Raw genomic sequence first — 23,413 nt, 5'->3', positions numbered from 1 at the left:
TAAAAATCAAATCAGAAATAAATGAAAAAGAAATGAAGGAAACAATAGCAAAGATCAATAAAACTAAAAGCTGGTTCTTTGAGAAGATAAACAAAATTGATAAACCATTAGCCAGACTCATCAAGAAAAAAAGGGAGAAGACTCAAATCAATAGAATTAGAAATGAAAAAGGAGAAGTAACAACTGACACTGCAGAAATACAAAGGATCATGAGAGATTACTACAAGCAACTATATGCCAATAAAATGGACAACCTGGAAGAAATAGACAAATTCTTAGAAAAGCACAACCTTCCAAGACTGAACCAGGAAGAAATAGAAAATATAAGCAGACCAATCACAAGCACTGAAATTGAGACTGTGATTAAAAATCTTCCAAAAACAACAGCCCAGGACCAGATGGCTTCAAGGCGAATTCTAACAAACGTTTAGAGAAGAGCTAACACCTGTCCTTCTCAAACTCTTCCAAAATATAGCAGAGGGAGGAACACTCCCAAACTCATTCTATGAGGCCACCATCACCCTGATACCAAAACCAGACAAAGATGTCACAAAGAAAGGAAAGTACAGGCCAATATCACTGATGAACATAGATGCAAAAATCCTCAACAAAATACTAGCAAGCAGAATCCAACAGCACAATAAAGGGATCATACACCATGATCAAGTGGGGTTTATCCCAGGAATGCAAGGATTCTTCAATATACACAAATCAATCAACGTGATAAACCATATTAACAAACTGAAGGATAAAAACCATATGATCATCTCAATAGATGCAGGAAAAGCTTTTGACAAAATTCAACACCGATTTATGATAAAAACCCTCCAGAAAGTAGGCATAGAGGGAACTTACCTCAACACAATAAAGGCCATATATGACAAGCCCACAGCCAACATTGTTCTCAATGGTGAAAAACTGAAACCATTTCCACCAAGATCAGGAACAAGACAAGGCTGTCCACTCTCACCACTATTATTCAACTTAGTTTTGGAAGTTTTAGCCACAGCGATCAGAGAAGAAAAGAAATAAAAGGAATCCAAATTGGAAAAGAAGAAGTAAAGCTGTCACTGTTTGCAGATGACATGATACTATACATAGCGAATCCTAAAGACGCTACCAGAAAACGACTAGAGCTAATCAATGAATTTGGTAAAGTAGCAAGATACAAAATTAACTCACAGGAATCTCTTGCATTCCTATATATTAATGATGAAAAAGCTGAAAGAGAAATTAGGGAAACACTCCCATTTACCAGTGCAACAAAAAGAATAAAATACCTAGGAATAAACCTACCTAAGGAGACAAAAGACCTGTATGCAGTAAACTATAGGACACTGACGAAAGAAATTAAAGATGATACAAATAGATAGAGAGATATACCATGTTCTTAGATTGGAAGAATCAACATTGTGAAAATGACTATATGACCCAAAGCAATCTACAAATTCAGTGTAATCCCTATCAAACTACCAATGGCATTTTCCACAGAACTAGAATGAAAAATTTCACAACTTGTATGGAAACACAAAAGACCCTGAATAGCCAAAGCAATCTTGGGAAAGAAAAATGTAGCTGGAGGAATCAGGTTCCCAGACTTCAGACTATACTACAAAGCTACAGTAATCAAGACAGTATGGTACTGGCACAAAAACAAAAAAATAGATCAATGGAATAGGATAGAAAGCCGAGAGATAAATCCACACACATATGGTCACCTTATTTTTGATAAAGGAGGCAAGAATATACAATGGAGAAAAGACAGCCTCTTCAATAAGTGGTGCTGGGAAAACCGGACAGCTACATGTAAAAGAATGAAATTAGAACACTCCTTAGCAACATACACAAAAATAAACTGAAAATGGATTAAAGACTTAAATGTAAGGCCAGACACTATAAAACTCTTAGAGGAAAACATAGGCAGAACACTCTATGATATAATTCACAGCAAAATCCTTTTTGACCCACCTCCTAGAGAAATGGAAATAAAAATAAACAAATGGGATCTAATGAAACTTAAAAACTTTTGCACAGCAAAGGAAACCATAAACAAGACAAAAAGACAACCCTCAATGGGAGAAAATATTTGCAAATGAAGCAACTGACAAACGATTAATCTCCAAAATTTACAAGCAGCTCATGCAGCTCAATATCAAAAAAACAAACAACCCAATCCAAAACCAGGCAGAAGACCTAAATAGACATTTCTCCAAAGAAGATATACAGATTGCTAACAAACACATGAAAGGATGCTCAACATCATTAATCATTAGAGAAATGCAAATTAAAACTACAATGAGGTATCACCTCACACCAGTCAGAATGGCCATCATCAAAAAATCTACAAACAATAAATGCTGGAGAGGGTGTGGAGAAAAGGGAACCCTCTCCCACTGTTGGTGGGAATGTAAATTGATACAGCCACTATGGAGAAGAGTATGGAGGTTCCTTAAAAAACTAAAAATAGAATTACTGTATGACACAGCAATCCCACTACTGGGCATATACCCTGAGAGAACCATAATTCAAAAAAAGTCATGTACCACAATGTTCATTGCAGCTCTATTTACAATAGCCAGGACATGGAAGCACCCTAAGTGTCCATCGACAGATGAATGGATAAAGAAGCTGTGGTATATATACATATATATATATATATATATATATATATATATACACACACACACACACAATGGAATTCTACTCAGCCATTAAAAAAAGGAAGTTTTAAAAAAAAAAAAAAGAAAAAAAAAAAAAAGGAAGTTTTGCCATTTGCAGCAACATGGATGAACTTGGAGGGCATTATCCTAAGTGAAATAAGTCAGACAGAGAAAGACAAATACTGCATGATATCACTTATGTGGAATCTAAAAAATATAAAAAACTAGTGAATATAACAAAACAGAAGCAGACTCACAGATATAGAGAACAAACTAGTGGTTACCAGGGGGGAGGGGGGAGGGGCAATGTAGGGGTGGGAGAATAGGAGGTACAAACTTTTGGATGTAAGATAGGCTCAAGGATGTACTGTACAACACAGAGGATATACTCAATATTTTGTAGTAACTGTAAGTGGAAAGTAACCTTTAAAAATTGTATAAAAATTTTTTTTAATTAAAATAAAGTTTCATGCATGTAGCATGTTAGAGTATTTCCTTCCGTTTTGAGGCTGTCTAGTATTCCATTGTATGTATATACCACTTTTTGTTTGTCCATTCATCCACTTATGGACGTTTGTGTTGCCTCCATACATCAGTGATTTTTTATGATTTTCTACAGTATTTATAATTCTGTTTTTTCACAAGTTTCTGAACCTACAACATTCAAATTCTAGATAATATATGCAAGTATATGCTTTATAGAAATAAAAAGAGCTTTATTAAATATAAGCTTTTGTTACTACTATAAAGTTATTCACACTTTTTCTAATAAAAAAACTCATCATTAAAATGTATACATTTTAATATGTATTTCATTGTATAAATCCTCATTAAAAATAAGAAACACTTATGTAAGATTTGGTATCAGTCTAATTTATACAGAAGAATGGATCCAATAAGACTGATCTTTGTAAGTCAATTTTTAAACTTAGAAGTATAAAAATCTTGAGAGTCATGAATACATTAATGAATGAACATTCATTTAGAATATATATATATTATATATATATATTCCAAAGCTGTGTGTATATCTTTTTGAAAGAAAGAACACAAGTCATTATTCTTGGTTTTGTTCAAATACCAGACAGCCCGGAGGAGTACATTTTTAATCAACACCTAAGATCAGGTGGGATGGATAGAGTTCTCTGCCCTAATGGTCCAATTACAGTGCAATCCATGCAAATAGGCATTTAGTTCCTCAAGGGATAAGAAGAGAAAAGAAAGAAAGGTGACCAAAAAAAATCCAATAATAGTCCCAGATATAATCCTGTTACTTTAAGGCAATTACCTATGTTAGGCATATCTTTTCTTCCAAACATCACCTTCATTCCTTCTTGTTGATTTTGAGAAATGGGTCACCACTAGTTGGGGCTCATCTGAATGGACATTTAGATGAAATCTCTCTTTCTCTGCTATTGTAAACATTATGTAATATACTTCCTTGTATTTTTGCATGCATGTATGATGATCTTCTTAGAATAAATGACTAAATTGGAATGGCCATGTCAAAGGGTACACCACACACTTCTAGGGTTTTTACTGCAAATTGCCAAGTGGCCTTCCAGAAAGGTTTTACCAAACTACTTTCCCACTGACCATATGTGAAGTGCCAATTTCCTTACCTTCTCGCTAACATCATTTATTAACATTCTTTTTGGTGATTTATAATCAAAGACAAAATTTGCTATCTTATTGATTTAATTGCATTTGTTTGATGATAATAAGGTAATTTATTTTCCAAGTCTCAGTCCATTTGTGTTTTTTGTGAAATGCTTGTCCATGTCCCTTGCCCTTTTTTATATTGTGGTGTTCATCTTTTGATTATTGATTTTTTTAAATTTAATTTAATTTATTTTTTATACAGCAGGTTCTTATTAGTTATCTATTTTATACATATTAGTGTATATATGTCCATCCCAATCTCCTAATTCATCCCACCACCACCACCCTGCCTCCCCGTTCTCCCCCTTGGTGTCCATACATTAGTTCTCTACATCTGTGTCTCTGTTTCTGCCCTGCAAACCAGCTCAGCTGTACCATTTTTCTAGATTCCACATATATGCGTTAATATACGATATTTGTTTTTTTCTTTCTGACTTACTTCACTCTGAATGACATTCTCTCAGTCTGTTGACATCTCTACAAATGACCCAATTTCGTTCCTTTTTATGGCTGAGTAATATTCCTGTATATTGATTATTGATTTTTAAGAGTTACTTGTATGATAAGGAAATTTATTATATGTTCCAAATATTTCTCCAGTTTCTCCTTTTTTACTAATTTTATTTATGGTGTATTTTTATATCCAAAAGTTTCAAGTATTTACGTGGTCAACTCTATGAATTGTTTTCTTTGTCTTTTTTGATTTGGAAGTCAATTTTATGTAAACTCCGTGTGGCAGGTTTCTATCCTGTAAGGGAGCAACTTGCTAACCTCTGTGATAGCCTTAGGGCAGGGCTTGAGTGCTAATCAGGGAAATTTTTCTTACTGTCCTGTGTACTTGGGGAGCCTTAACTCCTGCTGGCCTTTGGCTCCTCTCTGGCCATGATAACCGTTGGTATCTGCCTAGAACACAGGCAGAGGGAGGGGTGCCTGTCTCTTTACACAATGGCTGCTTCCACTCCCAACACCCCAGCAAAAACGCTGGTCTGACCATAGAACACTGGTCAAAATTAGGAAATTAACATTGACACAATACGTACTATTACCAAATCTATAGGCTCAATCAGATTTTCTCCAGTTATCCCACTAATGTCCTTTTGCTGGTCCAGAATCCAATGCAGCATCCTGTGTTGCCTTTGGTTGTCATGTCTCCTTAGTCTCCTCCAACCTGAGACAATTTCTCAGCTTTTCTTTGTCTTCCACGACCTTGACATTTTTGAAGAGTACTGGTCAGTTGTTTCATAGAAAGTCCTTCAATTTGTATCTGAAATTTTCGTATGATTGGATTGAGGTTATTTATACATTTTCACAGGAATGCCTTTCTCAATGCCTCATAACAGGGGTTCATGAGGTCAATGTGTCTTAGTCCTGCTGATGTTAACTTTGATTACTTGGTGGTAATCTTCCAGGTTTCTGGTAGTATCTTCCAGGTTTATGGAAGTTATTTTTCCCATTGTAATTAGTAAGTATCTTGTGAGAAGATACTTTGAGAATATAGAGATATTTTGTTTCTCATTATACTTTCACCCATTGGTTTTAACATTAATTGATGATTCGTGCCTGCAACAATTATACTGCTGTGCTTATCTAATGGTGACTTGCTGTTTCAGCCATTCTTTCTACATTTATTTTTTTTTTTTCCCCTTTTTTTCTTTGCGGTACGCGGGTCTCTCACTGCCACGGCCCCTCCCGCTGCGGAGCACAGGCTCTGGACGCGCAGGCCCAGCGGCCACGGCTCACGGGTCCAGCCGCTCCGCGGCACGCGGGATCCTCCCGGACCGGGGCACGAACCCGCGTCCCCTGCATCGGCAGGCGGACCCTCAACCACTGCGCCACCAGGGAAGCCCATTCTTTCTACATTTATTAATTGGGCTTTGTGGTAAGGAAGAGCTGTTTCTTCTCTGCCATTTATTTGTTTAATTATTTATATCAGTATAAAGTAATAGATATTTATTTTATTCTGTGAATTATAATCTATTGTTATTATTTATTTCGTTAATCAAATTGTACCAGATTTGGTCATTGGGAACTTCTTCAAATTAACACATATGTTCTTTTGATATACTCCTACCATTTTTTTTTTTTTTTTTTTTTTTTTTTAGCATTTCTTTACTTCCTGGAACCACAAGGTATGCCAGATTCTTCTTGTCTTTTCCCTGCCCAACTCTGGAATCAACCACTTCTCCAATGAGCCCTAGTTCTTCTCATTAAAGAAAGATATTTAGAAACCATGATTTGGTCTCTAGGTAGGATCATTGCTACTGGGGTGTCATTGCTTTTAGAGAACAAAATCCAGAGAACACATAGAGAGAACATATATATCCTCACACACACACACCTACACACACATCTGTATTTATTTATATATCTATCAATCTATGAATAGACTACAAATCATGAATTCATTCTGATAGCCTCTGATTCCAACACCACAGGGTTCATTCTAGTCTTGCTCTTTTTTTATTTGTAACTCCTTTCTCCAAAGTGGAAACCTGTTCTCATTATCCAAATGTATTTACTTAATTGATCAGTCCTAACATATACATAAAATAGTTTCGGAATTTCTAACCAATACCCCTTTGAAAAACTTAGTAACTAGTGCATATCATCGGTGTACAGTTCTTTTTGTATTTTGCCTATCCAATCAAAATACTGTGTTCTGAAGCTACTCAGGTTAGGTCCTTTCTTTCTTTCTTAATATTAATTTATTTATTTGGCTGCGCCGGTCTTTGTTGCCGCACACGGGATCTTCGTTGCTGCGTGTGGGATCTTTAGTTGTGGCATGTGGGATCTCAGTTGAAGTATGCACGTGGGATCTAGTTCCCTGACCAGGGATCAAACCCGGGCCCCCTGCATTGGGAGCATGGAGTCTTAACCACTGGACAACCAAGGAAGTCCCTTCGCCACAGTGTGGTTGTGCTGTTCATTTGTAGTACAGTTAGGTTATTGGTTACTGTTTGTACAACATTTCATTTTGGGTTCCTCCCACATCCTGGTTAGTGTTAACTATTTGTTTCTGGGGTTTGTGAAACCTCACCACAGTTCTCAGAGTCAGAGATATACAAAAAGGTATATTCACAGAAGTATCACTCGCTCCCTCATCCCTCCTACCCGCTTCCTACTCTCCATTCTTTCTATCTCAGTCCCATCCACCCCTCATAGGTAACCAATATCATTAGTTTCTGATTTATTTGTCCAGTGTTTCCTTTGCGTGACTGATCCCCTGCCACTCTTGATGGTAAATGGACAAGAGCAGCGGCCAAAGTCTTAAAAGGTCATGGAAATGAAGGTGAAGGTTACCCCAACAGGTAAGTTTCTTAGACTAGGAGACGTGCTGGCCAAGGCTGAGGGGACTCTAGAAGGGGGACTGATAAATTTGATACAATATCCAATAAAGTCCCTACTTTATTTGTATTTCCTTAGTTTTTACCCAATGTCCTTTTTCTGTTCTAGGATCCCACCCAGGATACCACATTACATTTGGTTGTCACGTCCCCTTAGGATTCTCCAGACTTCCTCTGACTTTCCTTGTTTTCGATGACCTTGACAGTTTTGAGGTGTGCTGGTCAGATAACACTTTGTAGAATGCCCTTCTATTGGAATTTGTGTGGAGTTTTTCTCATAGTTAGACTACCGTGAGTTCTTGGGAGGTCAAGTGCCCTTTTCATCTCATTATAGCAACATGGCTTATGTCTAATTGATGGTGACCTTGCTCACCTGGCTGAGGTAGTGTTTGTCAGGTTTCTCCACTATGAAGTTTCTCTTTATTTTTCCCTTTCATGCTCTGCTCTTCAGAAGGAAGTCACTATGTGCAGCCCGTACATAAGGAGTGAAGAATGATTCTCCCCCATCTGAGGGCAGAGCATCTACATAAATTATTTGGAATTCTTCTGCACGGGAGACTCATCTCTTCTCCAACATTTATTTATTTACCTCAACATGGACTCTTGGGTATTTCTTTTATACTCTGGGTTATAATTCAATACTACATTAGTTGTTTTCCACTCAAATTGGTATTAGGACTCTTTGGGCATTAGGGCCTCTTCCATTTGCTTCCTGTTTCCCTTTGACACGCTATTTTGGACTGAATGTTTGTGTCTTACCCTTCCCCTGCCACATTCATATGTTGACCCCCTAATCCCAAATATGTTGGTATTTAGAGATGGGCATTTGGGCAGTAATTAGGGTTAGATGAGCTCATGAGGACCCTCTTATAATGGGATTAGTGCCTTTATAAGAAGAGACACTGGAGAGCATGTCTCTCTCTCTCCCAGCACTCACACAAAGATCACGTGAGCACACAGTGAGATGGTGGCCGCCTACATACCAAGAGAAGAGGCCTTGGAATAAAATCTACCTTGTTGGCACTTTGATCTTGGACTTGCCAGCCTCCAGAACCGTGAGAAAGAAATCTCTATTGTTTAAGCCACCCAGTCTATGATGCTTTGTTATGGCAGCCTGAGCTAAGACACATACCCTCATTGTCTTACTTTTTGAGTGTTCGTTACTTTCTGGCATTGCAAGATGCTCCAGGTTCATCTTGTGTATTTCCTGCGTCAATCCTAGAATCAGCCATTTCTCCAAGGAGCCCAGGTGCTATTACTGGAGAATGTTATTAGAAACCAAGAACAGAGTCCTAGGTAGCAAATTCTTTTTGGATGGACAGATTATTTTGTACCTGCTATGTGCCAGGCACTAGGTCAGCTTCTTTTCATGTCAGTTTACTTGATCCTCATAACAATTCGATGAGGAATTTACTGTTAACCCTCTCTACAGATGGGGAACAGAGGTTTAGCTAGGTAAATGCTAGCCAGCATCACCTTGTTCTGTCTCCAAAACCCATCACACCACTGTGATGGAGACTGGTATCACATATGTCACAAATAGACAAACCAAGAAACCCTCTGTTTATCTTCAATTTTGTGCTTCATGGGCACTGGAATAACTTGCATTACAATCAATATGTAACAGGTAACCATTGCTTATTCAGTGGGGTGACGATATAAGAATAAGACCCTCCTAGGCCCACAACATGACACGGATTACCTCTCCTGATATGTACAGATGTCACGCCACTCTTATGAGCACAGATGCATGCAGCTCTCCTCATGTGTGCAGTCTGTACCTAACTTCATGTGCTCACAAGGTACACACCACAGTACACACCGATCCTTGTGTGCACAGATGACATGTACTACCCTTAAATGTACAGGTGACATGTCTTAACTCACAAAATAATGAAATCCGACACGTGGAAAAGTGCCTTATAATGGACATTCACCCTATTTGCCACCCGTTCAAGTTTAAACTATGTCAGATTTTTCTCTTTCACGCACAGGACCTGCTTATGAAATTTGGGGATGTCCTAAGACAACTGTTTAGCATCTTAGCTGTTATGATTCTAAATAGTGCTTCCAAAGGTAAAACTGGAGGTTTAAATTTTGCCCTCAAGGATGGAGAATCATATGATACAGGAAAGGACAGATCAGATAACCAGAGTGATCAAGGCTCTGTCAGAGTGACCACGGTGTGAGCTGGTGTTTGAAGTGGATATTGATGGATTCGTCTGCTCAGCACTCCCTTTTCCTCTGGAAAGTGCCTCTGCCATTCCATCCACAGCTGCCATGTTAGTACATCGTGACCTGGTCCTGGCCATGTGATCATTCCAGGGAAGAGCACTTGATCCAGCTGGACCAACCCCAGAGTCCTTGCCTAGGACTTTTGTAACAGGAACTTAAAAGGTGAGTGGGCCTTTCTCTAGTGACCAAAGCTGTGAACACGGAGGCTGTTAGTGGCCGTGTGAAGAAAGAATAATGCCCTAAAATCTTTGACCAAATCCTTCTTTATGCTAAGCCTACTCGGGGATGGTTTTCAGTTACTTCCTATCAAAACAGCCCTAACCAATGCAGAATGATGGCCAATCACTGTCCTGTGATTGCTAACATACCAGAAAACATATCTACTGAGACTCAAACCTGTGACAGATACTATCTCAATTCTCAAAATGCTATATAGCTATAGTCCAGATCTGTCAAAGGTGGTAAATTTGGTATATTAATTTTTCAGAAATTTTCCAAATACACATTTATGATACTTAAGTATTATCCTAAGTACTTAAGACACATTTAAGATAAATACTTAAGTATGCATAGTAAACGTCTATTGATCTGGCTTTCAAACAGTAAGAGATTTCAAATTACTAAACTTTTTCTCCACTCTGCGGAAAGAAGTGAAATGATAAGATGTGGTAACTAAGGGGATTATTCTAAAAACGACTTTTGAGATACCCTAACGAGTCAACATCACCTTCAATATTGTGAAGATTTCAGTGCCTGAATCATCAAAGCAATATTAAGCACAGCACGACTTTGTTTTGAAGTGTATTTTAGTCTATTACAATTCTATGGATATAATTTGTTTATAATTCATGAATGAGCATCATGGTAATCACAGCTAATACTTTTGAGCTCCTGCCATGTATCAGTAGGGCAGTGTTCTAGAGCACTTTTATCAACTCCTTAATCCTCACAACAATTCTATTGGATAGACACTGTTCTGCCCATTTGCAGAAGACAGAGAGGTTAAGTAATTTGCCTGAGGTCACACACCAGTAAGAGGTGAAGCTGTGAACAGAACAGCCTGACCCTAGAGTCCATACCTGTTAGGTAACTAAGTAGTTAACTGTAGTAGCTCTCGGGTAACTAGCCTATTCAATTAGCAGGAGATCCTACTTCTCAAGTCCTTTGGAGGGGATTTTAATGTACTACTTCTTTACAAATTCTTTGGATTTGCAGACTACGTATCAGGTATCAGTGAGGCAGAGATCCATGCAGGAAATTTTTCTTTGATTATAGTGACTTGCGTCCCTGTGACTTGCAAGACACAACATGGTGGATCTCCTCAAACTAGAGACAGCTCCACCAGGCTCTCTTCATTTCCTTATGGTGAGAGCAAGTCTTTCAGAGGATTCCCATCTCTCTTAGGGTAAGAATCTGAACTCTTCTCAGGCCACAAGTCCCTGTCCATCTCATCAGTCTCCTCCGGGGCACTGTGCTTCAGCCAAAGAAAGGTGTTTCTCCCATCTCAAGACCTTTAGATAAGACAGTCCCTCTAACTTGAAGGCACATGCACTTCATCTGCGCCACCTAGGCAAATGCTGCTCATCTTACAGTGTTTCCATAACCCACAGACCAGGTTTGATTCCCTTCTTATAATCTCTCGCAGCATCTTGTACTTCCTTCTTGTAATAGCTGTGAAAATGGTAATTAGAAAATTGTGCGGTTACTGAATGTCTGTCTCCCTGCCTCTAAGTGTAAGCTCCATGTGGACAGGGACTGCTTGTCTTGTTTGTTGCTGATTCCCCACAGCTTAGCATATAGTTGGCACCAAATAAATATTTGTAAACTGAGAAGACAGAATTACCAGCTACCAGCTGAAGAGGAAATAAATACTCTAGTCTCCTTGGCATTGACTAATCCGCTGAGTGTGGAAGAAGGCCTGCCCAGACAGACACAGAGCAGCTTGGCAAAGTGGTTAGCAAACCAGGGGATAAATGAACATCTCTATATGGTTGTGTTTTTTTTTTCTATATAATTTTTAAAGTGATTAGGACATGGTGAGTGTAAAATTATAATTTTGTGAGCAACAAAATCGAATCCAGTTTTAATAGTGCTAAAATCTTGATCAAAGAAATTTCAACTCAAAACACTAAGGGCCAAAGTGAAAGAAACGTACTGGTTTTGATGATATTGTGTCATTCTACCAAGTCTGCTTCTGTGGTATTCAGTGTTCACGTTTAGTTGCAGCCCTCTTAATTTTTATATCTTTATTTTTTTCGCAAATGTTTTATCACCTCTTTACTGATTCCTCGAAACCGTCTTATACGGAGAGGTGATGCCATGGCCTGGGTGATGAAGAAACCTTTCCCCTTTCAAAGACTCCAGTTTTTAGACGATAAGAATTGCTAAAAAGGAAGCAATCAAACCTGTCTGCCTCCACCCAGCGCGCTGCTTCCCAGTTGTAATACGCTTTCAGATCCTCCTGTGAATCGTCTTAGATAAATAAGGCTGGTTTGCCATCCATTTTTTTTTTGAGTTCACGTCTCTCAATCTGTTCACCTGGAGGATAGCACAAGGGAATTGATCGTGTAAATTCATTTCTCCGTAACCACAGTCAGCACCAGTGACATCAACACTAATCCTACGCTGGGAAAATTTTGCACCCTTCGTCTTTCAACAAGTTTGCAGCTGCCTTCAAGAGCCGTGAGGTCCAGGACTTCTCTCCAGGCTCCCTCCGAGGGGCGCGGGCCGTCGGCAGTGAAGCGACCGTCGGGCGCCCCGCGTCCCGGGAGGCGAGTCTGGTGGGCCGTTCCGGGAAAATGTCCCCGGCAGCGACTCTGAGGCGGGGCTCCCCGAGGTCTTGGTGAAACCAAAACAGAAATCGATGGTTCAAAACATCACCTCAGCAAATTGTGTTTTCCAAAGACAGGTGTTGCCTTCACGAGGCTACGGTTCTCCAATGCCTCCAACTTTCACAGAACCCTTCTCGCAGCGGGTCGCCTACCGCTGGGGTGCCGCCCCGCGCAATAGGCCGGGGAACCCCAGTCCGTCGCTCCCGCCTCGCCCGCCCCACCGCTCAGTGGGCTACGCCTCCGCCACGTGCCCGCCTCCCGCGGCCAGACCGCCTGCGATTGGCTGGCGGCGCTGTCCGTCGCGGAGGGAGGGCGCGTCCCCCGCAAGCCGGCGCTCCCATTGGTTATGGCGGCGGCGGGCGCGGCCGGGCGCGCGGCCGCGGCGAGGAGGGGAACCCGGTGGCGCTGGCGGCGGCAGCGGAACGGGCGGAGGCTGCCGGTTTCGTAACCGTCGCTCTGACTCGCGGGCCGCGAGGCCTGGGTCGGGCCGCGCCGTGCGGGGCCGCTGGGAGTGGAGGCCTCTTGGGGGCGGGCGGGTTGGAGGCGCAGGTAAGGAGGCTGCGGGCGGGCTGAGGGAGGAGGAGGAGGCCGCGGCGCCGCCGGCCGCTCGCGTGGGCGCGGCCCCGGCCCGAGGAGACCCGGCCCGGCCCTGGGCGGCCGGCTTGCCGGGAAGGCCCCGCGCGGCCCGCGGCGCGGGCGGCGGCCCCGCGCGGCGTGTGATTCAGAGGACCCGGCGGGGCCGCTGATCTCATCCTTGGCTCCGGCCCAGCGCCGCGGCGCCACCCGCAGAGCCCCGCGCTCCCCCAGCGCCCTTGCTGCCGGCCCGGGACGGGATGCGAGCCGGGCTGTGCCCCCTCCAGAACCCGGCCCTCTGTTTGTGCAACGTGCAGTGTGACCAGCCAGGCTCGTATTGGCCTCTGGGGATAAAGGGTGTTCCCAGAATAGCAGAAGGTGGACGGTATCTTTAGTGCCACCTGGGATATTTCCTGCGCCTGCAAAACTGCTCGGTGTCGGGTAATCGAGAATCCTTTTTAGAAGTTAGTCGAGTAGTCAGGGAAGGCAGTAGAGTTTTAAATATGTGACTTTACACAAATAATATTGTGCTTCCTTATGGAGCTGTACTTTGAATATCCTTCAGGTGACTGTTGAACACAGGTTGGATGAACGTGCAGCAACCACGAGTTGACTAGAACAGAAAAGGGCAAAAAAAAGAAGTGCTTCGTTAGTATGCTTGGAGGGAACACAGTAAGGAAAATTGCCAGCAGAGGTGTCTAGATGGAGAGGATGGAAATGCATGTTTGAGGGGAAGGAGAATCTGTTCTTCCAAGTAAGCTCGTGTGTTTTTATTCTTCAGAAGGTTTAATTGCTGGGCTTTCCTCTGGTCTGAAGTTTGTGCTGTCATCTGGCATCTTAAAATGTGTCCGTTTCAGAATGGTTTTAACCTTGGTGGGTTACACAAAAATTGGTAGTTCTCTCTCCCAGTGTACACTCACTCAGTTGAATTCTTATTGGAAGAGATTGTCCTTTAATTCAGATAGGATGTGGGACGCTCAAAGAAACTTTTGAAATAAAATAGTATAAAGGTTTGCTTTACTAAGAAATTCTGCATCTAAAAGCCCTTGACAGTTAAAAGTTAAAATCTGGTCAGCTGTTACAACTTGAGTAGTATTTGGGATAAGCTATTAAAGCTGAAGCACTGTTTTGGAAAAACTTAGTGTAAACAAGGCGAAATAATTACAGGATGCTAGTGAGCTGAAGAATTTTTCAGTTCGAGTCCTGCTTCTGGTGGGCACACTTGGTGGATTCAGTCATTTTAATACCTCCCTGAAAAACATAGGTGGAAGCAAAACTTAATATTTTTTCCCCCAGAATATCCTCTAAATTCTCAAGGTCACATCATGACTGTCAGCAAGGTTGTCTGATCTTGGACAGGTGGTTTCATCCCTTGGGATTTAAACAGCACCTGGTGAGTCCTAGGTAAAGATAAATAGGACCTCATGGGGCTGAGTTTGGTCTTATGGCCTAAGATCGCCTCACGTGATCACAGAAATGGTAAACGCAGGTAGCCACAATTCCAGGTTTATTGTGTATTCTTAGGAGGGGGTGCTTCCATGGGCTCTTATACTGGTAGGTACATTGGTCTCCTGTCTTTTTGGCTTTCCAGACCTATCAGTTAAAAAAGAAAAAAAAAAGAAAAAAGAATTGAGCATGACTCCTTAATAGATGTATATTTATAAACAATGTGTGTGTATTAGTTTGTGTGTGTTGTTAATGGCACTAAAAGTAGAGTAAAAAGATGACATTAAAAAAAGACAAAAGAGCATACATTTTTTTCTCATACTCCAGTGGACCACTTATGTACTCCCTGAAGGGATGTACCCTCCTTCATGGACCCCTGCTTTGGGTCATGAAACCAGCAGTGGCAAATAAATAGAAATCCTGCTCATTTGGGTGTTTGTTAACTTTGCTTACCTTCACTTCACTTGTAGTACAGAGTTGTCAGACGCTGGCAACATATGTCTAAGAACTTGAGGTTATGGGAAGTATAACTGGGCAAAATGGAAAATAAAGGTTCTCTACTGATATGAAGCAAAGACCAGACAAGAATGATATTCACTGTATAGGCTGGGGGCTAGAAGTAGCAAATGTTTTAATTTTCCTGTGTACCATTAAGAAAGATGAGGAACTTTAGGTGGTGAGACCATAATATCTTAGTAACAGTCTTGATTTAATTATGGTTGTTATAAGAGATTTTAATGCTAGAGAATCTCATTTTTATGTAAGACATTTGTAAAAATAAGTGTTTTGTTTTAGGCTTTTGAGGCTGTATTCAACAGATATTTCTTGAGCACCACCGCTAGATGCTGGGCATATGGTGATAAAGACAGAGTTCTGTCTCTAGTTTACTCTACAGGGAGGCACACTATCGAGCTGGCATTGACCAAGAAACTGGGGGAACAAATTGGGCAGAAGCACAAAGAAAAGATAATGTGCAGGCAGAGGAGGCTGTGCCCCTGAGAGATGATGTCAGCCTGAGGTAATTCTGTGGCATTGGGATGGAGACGCATAGTAGAGGTGAGGTGTTTTGGGGGGGTGGGGGGTGGGTAGAATTGTCAGATACCAGTGATTTGAACAGATTTGGAATAAGGGACAAACATCTGAATATTTTGGAGTGTAGACCTTCGTTGAGGAAATTGGAGTTAAAAATTTATTTGGGGCGGCAGGGGAGGAATATCTGGTTGTACACATGTGAAGAAAATGACAAGAGGGTTAGGAAAATCCTTGAGAGGTTTATTTTCCCAAGTGAAACTTGAGAAAATTTTCATTTTGTTTTACTCATTTTAACGTTTTGAGTTGTCACTGTGTCATTGATTTGAACGAACATTACTTGAATTAAGGAATTTGAATTTAAAAAATGTTACCCACTCAGTCCACCTTTCTTAAGGTCCATGGTTGATTTGTAGCAGTGGCTGTCAAACTTCAGTGTCATCAGAATCACTTGGAGGTCCTGTTAAAACAAGATCGCCCAGCCCTATTCCTAGAGCTCCTGATTCCTAGGTCTGGGGCAGCCCGAGAATTTGCATTTCTAACAAGGTGATGCTGCTGCTGCTGCCGCCGGTTCAGGGACCACACTTTGAGAACCACTGCTTTTCAGTTTTTATCCTGCTTCCTGCTTGAATGATTCACAGCAAGGAAACGAGGTGCCACTCTGCTTCCTGGAGACTGAACTTTGGAATAGTATTTGTCCACATAGGAGCCAGACTTTCATTTAGGGTTGAATATCCAGGTTTGAAATAAACTTATTTTCTTTTTGTGCATTGTAGGTGCTCAGTAAATGTTAGTGGAAGAAACAAAAGCACAGATAACTGTGTAAACTAAAATATGTAACTTATAGAGGCAGCTGTTTTGCTCAGTGTAAAAAACAAAATTGATAATATGTTTGGCGTTAAGTCTTAGACCACTTAGCTCTGACCCCTTCCTTAGTGGATAGCTCTTCACTTTAAGAGCTACTTTATTGGCTTGTCTTCGGTTGGAGAACTTAAAAAACAAAAAACAATTGGAGTTCTTTTCATTATCTCCAAGTTTCCTTTTCTTACATTTTTACCAGTTTGATGATTACTCTTTGTTTTACAAGCCGAAGGACTCATTTTCAAAACCTTGCCTACTGTGTTCAGCCTACTACCTTGAGTCAGACGGAGGTAAAAGAGCCCTTCCCTGTTCCGGTATCTTTTTTTTTTTTTTTCTTTTTATTTGCGGTACGCGGACCTCTCACTGCTGTGGCCTCTCCCGTTGCGGAGCACAGGCTCCGGACGTGCAGGCGCAGCGGCCATGGCTCACGGGCCCAGCCGCTCCGCGGCATGTGGGATCTTCCCGGACCGGGGCACGAACCCGTGTCCCCTGCATCGGCAGGTGGACTCTCAACCACTGCGCCACCAGGGAAGCCCTCCGGTATCTGAGAACAAAAATGAGCATGAACATCACTAAATTTGGAGGCTATAATAAGAGTTTTTGGTGACTGAAGTTCGTGGTATATTGTCAAAGTCAGAAGGCATTTTACCATTTTACGTCCCTCATTTGCAGATGGGGAAATCGAGGCTCACAGAGGGAAGGGATATGTCCAAAGTGAAACAGGGCAAGTCAGAGCCAAGACAAGAACTGACTTGGTTCCTGGTTTGTACTTCTTTGGATCATTGTTACCTCTGAGTTTATTAGAGAGTAGCTTTAAAGACTAAAAACCTAATTGACATATAAAACATAAAAAAGAAGATAAATAAGATGAACATAATCATGATTGTTGAGATATTCCCAGGAGACATGGTAAACAAGTTCATAAAAATTGAGTAAACACTTTTCACTTCATACCAAATAGATAAGCAATGGTATAGACGACCTTTAACACTATTAGTGGTAAGTGTAGCTCAAATTATACTGAACTGCCACTTTTTAACTGGAAGAAAAAATAGGCAACATGATAAATTATCAAGGGAAATGTGAAATATCCATTACTGAAGATAGACTTGGAGTAGATATCCATCATGGTTTTGGAAGGAAGCTTTTGGTGTTTCCTTAGCACTGAAGTGAGAACAGATGACCGGCTAGCTCAGGGCTGCCTGTGTGGCTTGAAAAAACAATGGAAAGTAATGACATATGGCCTTTTTAAAAGCAAAGATTTTTAAAAAGCAGACCAGTAAATGGTGTTTATACAGAAATGCCTAGCTAAAGGTTTGGGTGAAGCTACTGGTGTTTACTAACTGAGCTTTGCTTAAGAACTGTAAGGTGTACTCATTTGAGGCAGTTCATAATTCTGGCTGCAGGTTTTTTTTCCACTGATGCAGTTTTAGCAGTTTTGTGAGAAGAGAACGGGATAGTTTTATGGTTCCTAACACTGCTTTCTCAGTTTCCAAGAGTGCTGTGACTTCTTGGTGGGCACGCTTCACTCAGCTTAGTTTGCCTTGAAGTGGCCTCACGATGATAGGATAGGTCTGCTTTTGACACATCTTGAGGCAGTTGTAGCGAACTGGTTGAATTCATAGTAATCCAAATATGACTAGTTCTGAAACTGTGACTTCATTTCTACGGGCAGCACTGCCGCAATATTTCAGAATCGGCGTTTCCTCTGTGCTCCTTGAGCAGTGTCAAGTGGGTGCAGGCGCTGCAGCTGCTCTGGCTCTTGGTCCAGCCTGAGTCCCAGTGCTTGCACCTCCTTGGATGCATCATCAGGGCTTTTGTTTCTTTCCTTGTGGTTTTAGGCTGACTGTGTTTGGATGTGTTTACTAATTATGTCGAGAATTTAAAAAACACTGTGAGAAGCATGATGGGATGGGGAAGCAAATTGGGTATCTCAGAGCTCCTAAATCTGTGATCCAAGAAACTAACTTAAAAAAATCTCTGTAAACTACTCTCATTTGAAGTCATTGAAAAAAATAAAAACAAGCAAAAAACACCTTTTCAAAATATCCTGTAAAGATTCTTACGCTCTGGGAGAGAAGTCAAGTCCTTGATGACTCAGTCTCTGCATATTAGAGTAAGGACCATGCGGAGATCGTAGTGCAGTGCTTCCTGATGAGCACTGGAGACTGGGCTGGGCGCTCTGCTCCAGCCTTCTACTTTGACTTGAGCCAACAGTTGAAACTTTTTCCCTCTTTTATTGCAGGGTCTCTCCTATCATAATTGAACTCATTGTGTTTAAACCAAACATAGCACATTTCTCTCTTGCAGATTGCCAAGTGCTATTGGTTCATATGTGCTACCTAATTAGTGGTATTCTTTTGTTTTTCCTCCCATTTTTGATAACAAGCACAGATGGGCAGTACCCTCAGGGGTTCAGGTGGGTTGAATTTGGCCGTATGGTGCGTCTGTATTAACTTACCTCTCTAAATTACGTGACTTAGACTTCTGAAACATTGGAGCAGTTGGCAGTTGTCATAGACTTTTCTCAGCATAATCAATTAATATTGGCCTGCTAGTAGGTACATGCAAGTTTAATGTTATTTTATCTTGTCATTTCAAATATTTTAATGCAGTTTATTTTTTAACTAGGTACATGTGAAGATTTCTTGGCAGATCAAACCATTGATCACCTTGTCTTCATTTCTACTTGTTCTGTGTTGACAAAGGAGCGTGCCCAAATGAGCAAGGTATCACAGCAGAACACTACCCCGGGCGTGAATGGAATAAGTGTCATCCATACTCAGGCTCATGCCAGCGGCTTACAGCAGGTTCCTCAGCTGGTGCCCGCCGGCCCTGGAGGCGGAGGCAAAGCTGTGCCTCCGAGCAAGCAGAGCAAAAAGAGTTTGCCCGTGGATCGCAGCAGTGACGAGTATCGCCAGCGCAGAGAGAGGAACAACATGGCGGTGAAAAAGAGCCGGTTGAAAAGCAAGCAGAAAGCGCAGGATACGCTGCAGAGAGTGAATCAGCTCAAGGAAGAGAATGAACGGTTGGAAGCAAAAATTAAATTGCTGACTAAGGAATTAAGTGTACTGAAAGATTTATTTCTTGAGCATGCACACAACCTCGCAGATAATGTGCAACCCAGTAGCACTGAAAATACGACAGATTCTGATAATGCAGGACAGTAGACCTCACCCCTTTCAAACGTCACAACTTGTGGCTTGAACGTTAAAGGTGTGACTACCTACACTACTCGTATCAGCGGCTGAATCTCCATTATTCAAAGATCCATTGAAGGTTGTTTTCTAGAATCAGCACTGAAGAGTTGATTAGCTAAAAATGTTAGCCATATAATTTGAATATCTGGTTTTAAATGATAAGGATTTTTGTGGGGATAAAAAACAGTTTTAAAGGTATATGGTTAAAAAAAAAAAAAAATGCCCTGGAGCTTGATGTTCTTAATAAATCCTGACTTCCCAAGAAATGTTTCTTTTCTAGGTTGACAAAAGGAATGGGGAACTGGCAAGTCATGCAGAAGGGTCTTGGTTTTCATAGATACGGTTAATTGGATGAAAGAAAGTTGAATGCCATCTCTCTTTATCTATGTGTGACTTTTTCCTAAATTATGTATTAAAAATGCTTAGAGCTATAGAAACCAATCACTTTATAATTTGGAGTGATTTTATGTATAGCATAAACCTTGTTTTAGCATAATTAGTACCATTTTCCCCGGCAAGTACAAGTTTTTGAATAGTGATGTCAGGTTAAGTAAAGAAACTCCATTGCATTTTAAAGGCAGTATGCAGCCAACTGGCTTAAAAATATAAATAGCATTTAGGAAGCAAATAGTTTTTTAAAAGTAAAAGCAAAGCATTTGGGATACCTTCGGGTTATTGCATTGGCATTATTTTGTTAAAATTAAAAAAAAACTCAGTGGTTTAGAGAAACTTATGTACCAAAATTTTAGTTTCTGCAGATGCTAGTAAAGTAAGCATTTTTTTTTTTAACATACCATTTGGACAGCCAAGTTAGTAAACAAAACGTCTTAACAGTTTATGGCCACACAAGTTACCCATTAGGATTTTGAATATTAATTTCAGCAGGTAGTTTCTCCTGTGTTCAGATACACTGCAGTGGGGCTGTGGTTTTTAAAAGCAAAAATTTCTTGTGAACCATCACTTGGTATTTGATCTTAAACAACTGATTATTAGAAAAATACATCATCAACTCCATGCCATTTCCCAAAATAATAGTCTAAGAAAACTTGAAAGTGTAAGGTTTAACCTTTAATTTATTTCACTTAAACACATCGTTTTATATTGTTTTTGCGACATTTTCTAGCTAGTGGGCTGTTCTTCCAGACTTGTGTACCACTTTTTATTCATTTGTATGCATTTATGTCCCATAAATTATTTTAGCAAGAAAATACTGATAAAACTCAGGATATTGACATTTTTGTTAAGACTAAAAAGTGGCAGTCACTGAAGATGGAAATCTCTAGGGTCTGGCTTATATAAGTGTTGGTAGTTTTGATTGTCCTTGTTGACTTTTTTTTTTTTTTTAAAGAACAATTCTAGCTCAAATTTGTGTTTTTCTCTTTTTTTGGTTTTTGCTTTTGGGTGACCTAGGCTGGTGACAAGAGACTGAGTCACATCAGATTAAAAAGTTACCAGGTATCTTATTTGAACATGGTCATTTTGGGCCACATTGTTGTTTCCTACTAGGACCTGGGACAGTGTAACCAGGATGTAACTCAAGTTGCACCCTTGGGTTGGTGGAAGAGTGCTGTCTGTGCCCTTCTGGGCGGAAGAAGACATCACAGTGCCCTGCAACTCAGCAAAGCCATTATTAAAGGCCAAGAGTCCCTTCTGCATGTGACAAGAGCCCTGTATTGTTCCATGAGAGTGACTGTCCCAGGACGGTTAACTCCCTATAGATCCAGGAGACAGGATAGGGCTTCCTGTTAGGGTCCAACATTGGTTTACTGTGGTTGGAGTACGGATCTACTTGTAGGTTGATAGATGTTTGAAACAACTAACTAGGAGATACCCACAGAATCCTACTGAATCTTTAATAGCACCTCATTGGAGATGCAGTTAGGTCACTTGAATCTTTAAGCACCTATAAGAGGTGCTACAGACATTTTAAATCTCTCATTTACTAAACAGTATCTTTCAGAAATGGTTGTCCCCATGGAATTTATTGTTACCAATTATGTGAATTGACTTAAGTCTCTTGGAAAAGAAGCTTTAGGGAAATCATCAGGTATGTACTCAATTATTTCAAATAAGAAAATAAGATTGTACCTTTTGGAAAAATTCAGGCTTTCCTTTTACCTATGCAAATCAAAACTAGCACCAGCAGTCATGCATAGAACAGAAATGTTAACCGTTGTCTTGACTATCTCACTGAAGTGTTTGGGAATGAAAGTTTTTAGTTTGATAGATTTAACAGTATAAAATGGAGGGAAACCAAGTATGGGGAATGGGTAAGTTTGGGAATTGTATATGACTTCTGTAACTTTTGTCCTGTAGGTTACATATGAACCATTAGGATATGATCTGCCTTTGCTGGCAGGTCTAGTGATTTAGGAATTAGGCTTTAGTATAAATTTCTAGCTGCATGTGAGTCTTCCGGGATGGGTGTTTTCTGACAGGTCTTGGCTGCAGGTGGTGCGATCCAACAGTTCTTCCTGCTGTCTGGCCCCTTTTAGTTACTGGGATGTGAGCTCAGTTACTTTGGACATTCTTACCAAGAAGTAGTAAGATTTTAATAAAATATGACCAGATTTTTGAAATTCAGGTCACGAGTGTGAAATTCTCAAATTTACATAAGTAGAAGTATGTACAATTTAATGTTTGGTGTTACAACAAAGGAAATCGTAGCAGCTTTTGATGTTTCTTGATCCCCCTTAGAGGGCTTGAAGCTTTGTACCTGAACAACCCAGTTGAAACACTCAAGAGTGTTTTTGATGCCTTAGAAATAGGAAAAAATTTTTTGTTTGACAAAAGCTAGGAAGGAAGAAAGTCCGTCCTATAGCTGTTAGATCTGCCTCTCAGGAAGAAGTACCTAACTTGTTCTTTTTGTTCCTGGCTTTCCTCAGTTTGTGAGATTACTCTATTTTTTTAAATATAATTTTATTTCTTTCAGTGAATTTGAAATAAAAATAACTTTGGAATAATGACTGTATTTCATTGTGGGTTTCTTTATGTTAGATACCAAGAATGTAGTGCAAATGTGGACCAGCTCTGAGGAGCAGGCAGATGCCCTGCTGCCTTTCTGTTCCCAGCCCAGGGCGGGGGGTGAGGTGGGCATGGGGGCACGCAGAGGCACTGTTGTCCCAAGTCTAGACTTCCCTTAATGATAGGAACCTAGTTTGCTCTGAATTTAGAATGCCTTTCAGTAATATTCTTTGTCCCCTAGTCTAGTGTAGAAATGTATACCAGAATAGAGGAAGCAATAACTCGCATCCTGCTTAGACAGCTGACGTCTCAGAGTGTGGTCTCCACCTACAGAGTGGTAGGAAATAAGTTCTGAGGCTTTGAGGTTGACGGAATGTCAAAGTAAAGCCTTTCCCCTAACGGTACAGTTTATAGTATGTGCGTCGTGCGTCGTCTTCGTTTACACAATGCCATAGGGTGTCTGTCGAAATGAATTCATACATAAGAGTCCGAGAAGCTGATTTGAGTGTTTCAAGGGAAAATGCCATAGATACTTGTCTTCTGTGATCCTTCAGTGACTTTCGTGTCTTGGGAAATAGATTTCTATCTATTGCATCTTGGTGAAAATT

The 23,413-nt window shown here is 40.6% G+C and overlaps 1 protein-coding gene and 1 long non-coding RNA gene across 4 annotated transcripts in view; one reads left to right on the top strand and one right to left on the bottom strand.

Moving 5' to 3' along the window:
• Positions 1–12,943, bottom strand: part of LOC137214669 (uncharacterized) — a 28,188-nt gene extending 15,245 nt beyond the window's left edge. The window contains exons 1-2 of the long non-coding RNA XR_010938980.1: positions 12,782–12,943; positions 12,307–12,439 (exon numbers count right to left, since the gene is read on the bottom strand). This is a non-coding gene — a long non-coding RNA (uncharacterized lncRNA). The remainder of the gene's footprint in view (positions 1–12,306; positions 12,440–12,781) is intronic.
• A 171-nt stretch (positions 12,944–13,114) lies between these two features.
• CEBPG (CCAAT enhancer binding protein gamma) lies at positions 13,115–22,812 on the top strand. Of its 3 annotated transcripts, none has more exons than XM_067720952.1 (2): positions 13,115–13,281; positions 19,273–22,812. In XM_067720952.1, exon 2 carries the CDS (start codon positions 19,362–19,364, stop codon positions 19,809–19,811), a length of 450 nt encoding a protein of 149 aa, XP_067577053.1. In that variant the 5' UTR covers positions 13,115–13,281; positions 19,273–19,361; the 3' UTR covers positions 19,812–22,812. The 3 variants fall into 3 exon arrangements, with proteins under 3 accessions (XP_067577053.1, XP_067577055.1, XP_067577054.1); XM_067720954.1 differs by lacking the exon at positions 13,115–13,281 and adding an exon at positions 13,528–13,746; XM_067720953.1 differs by lacking the exon at positions 13,115–13,281 and adding an exon at positions 13,772–14,059.
• Positions 22,813–23,413: the final 601 nt, after the last annotated feature.

This window comes from Pseudorca crassidens, chromosome 20 (assembly GCF_039906515.1).
Source record: "Pseudorca crassidens isolate mPseCra1 chromosome 20, mPseCra1.hap1, whole genome shotgun sequence".
NCBI lineage: Eukaryota > Metazoa > Chordata > Mammalia > Artiodactyla > Delphinidae > Pseudorca > Pseudorca crassidens.
This window is presented reverse-complemented; position numbering and strand designations above follow the sequence as displayed.

Coding starts and splice junctions, on each gene's coding strand:
- CEBPG (XM_067720952.1), top strand. CDS start 19,362: ATGAGCAAGGTATCACAGCAGAACACTACCCCGGGCGTGAATGGAATA.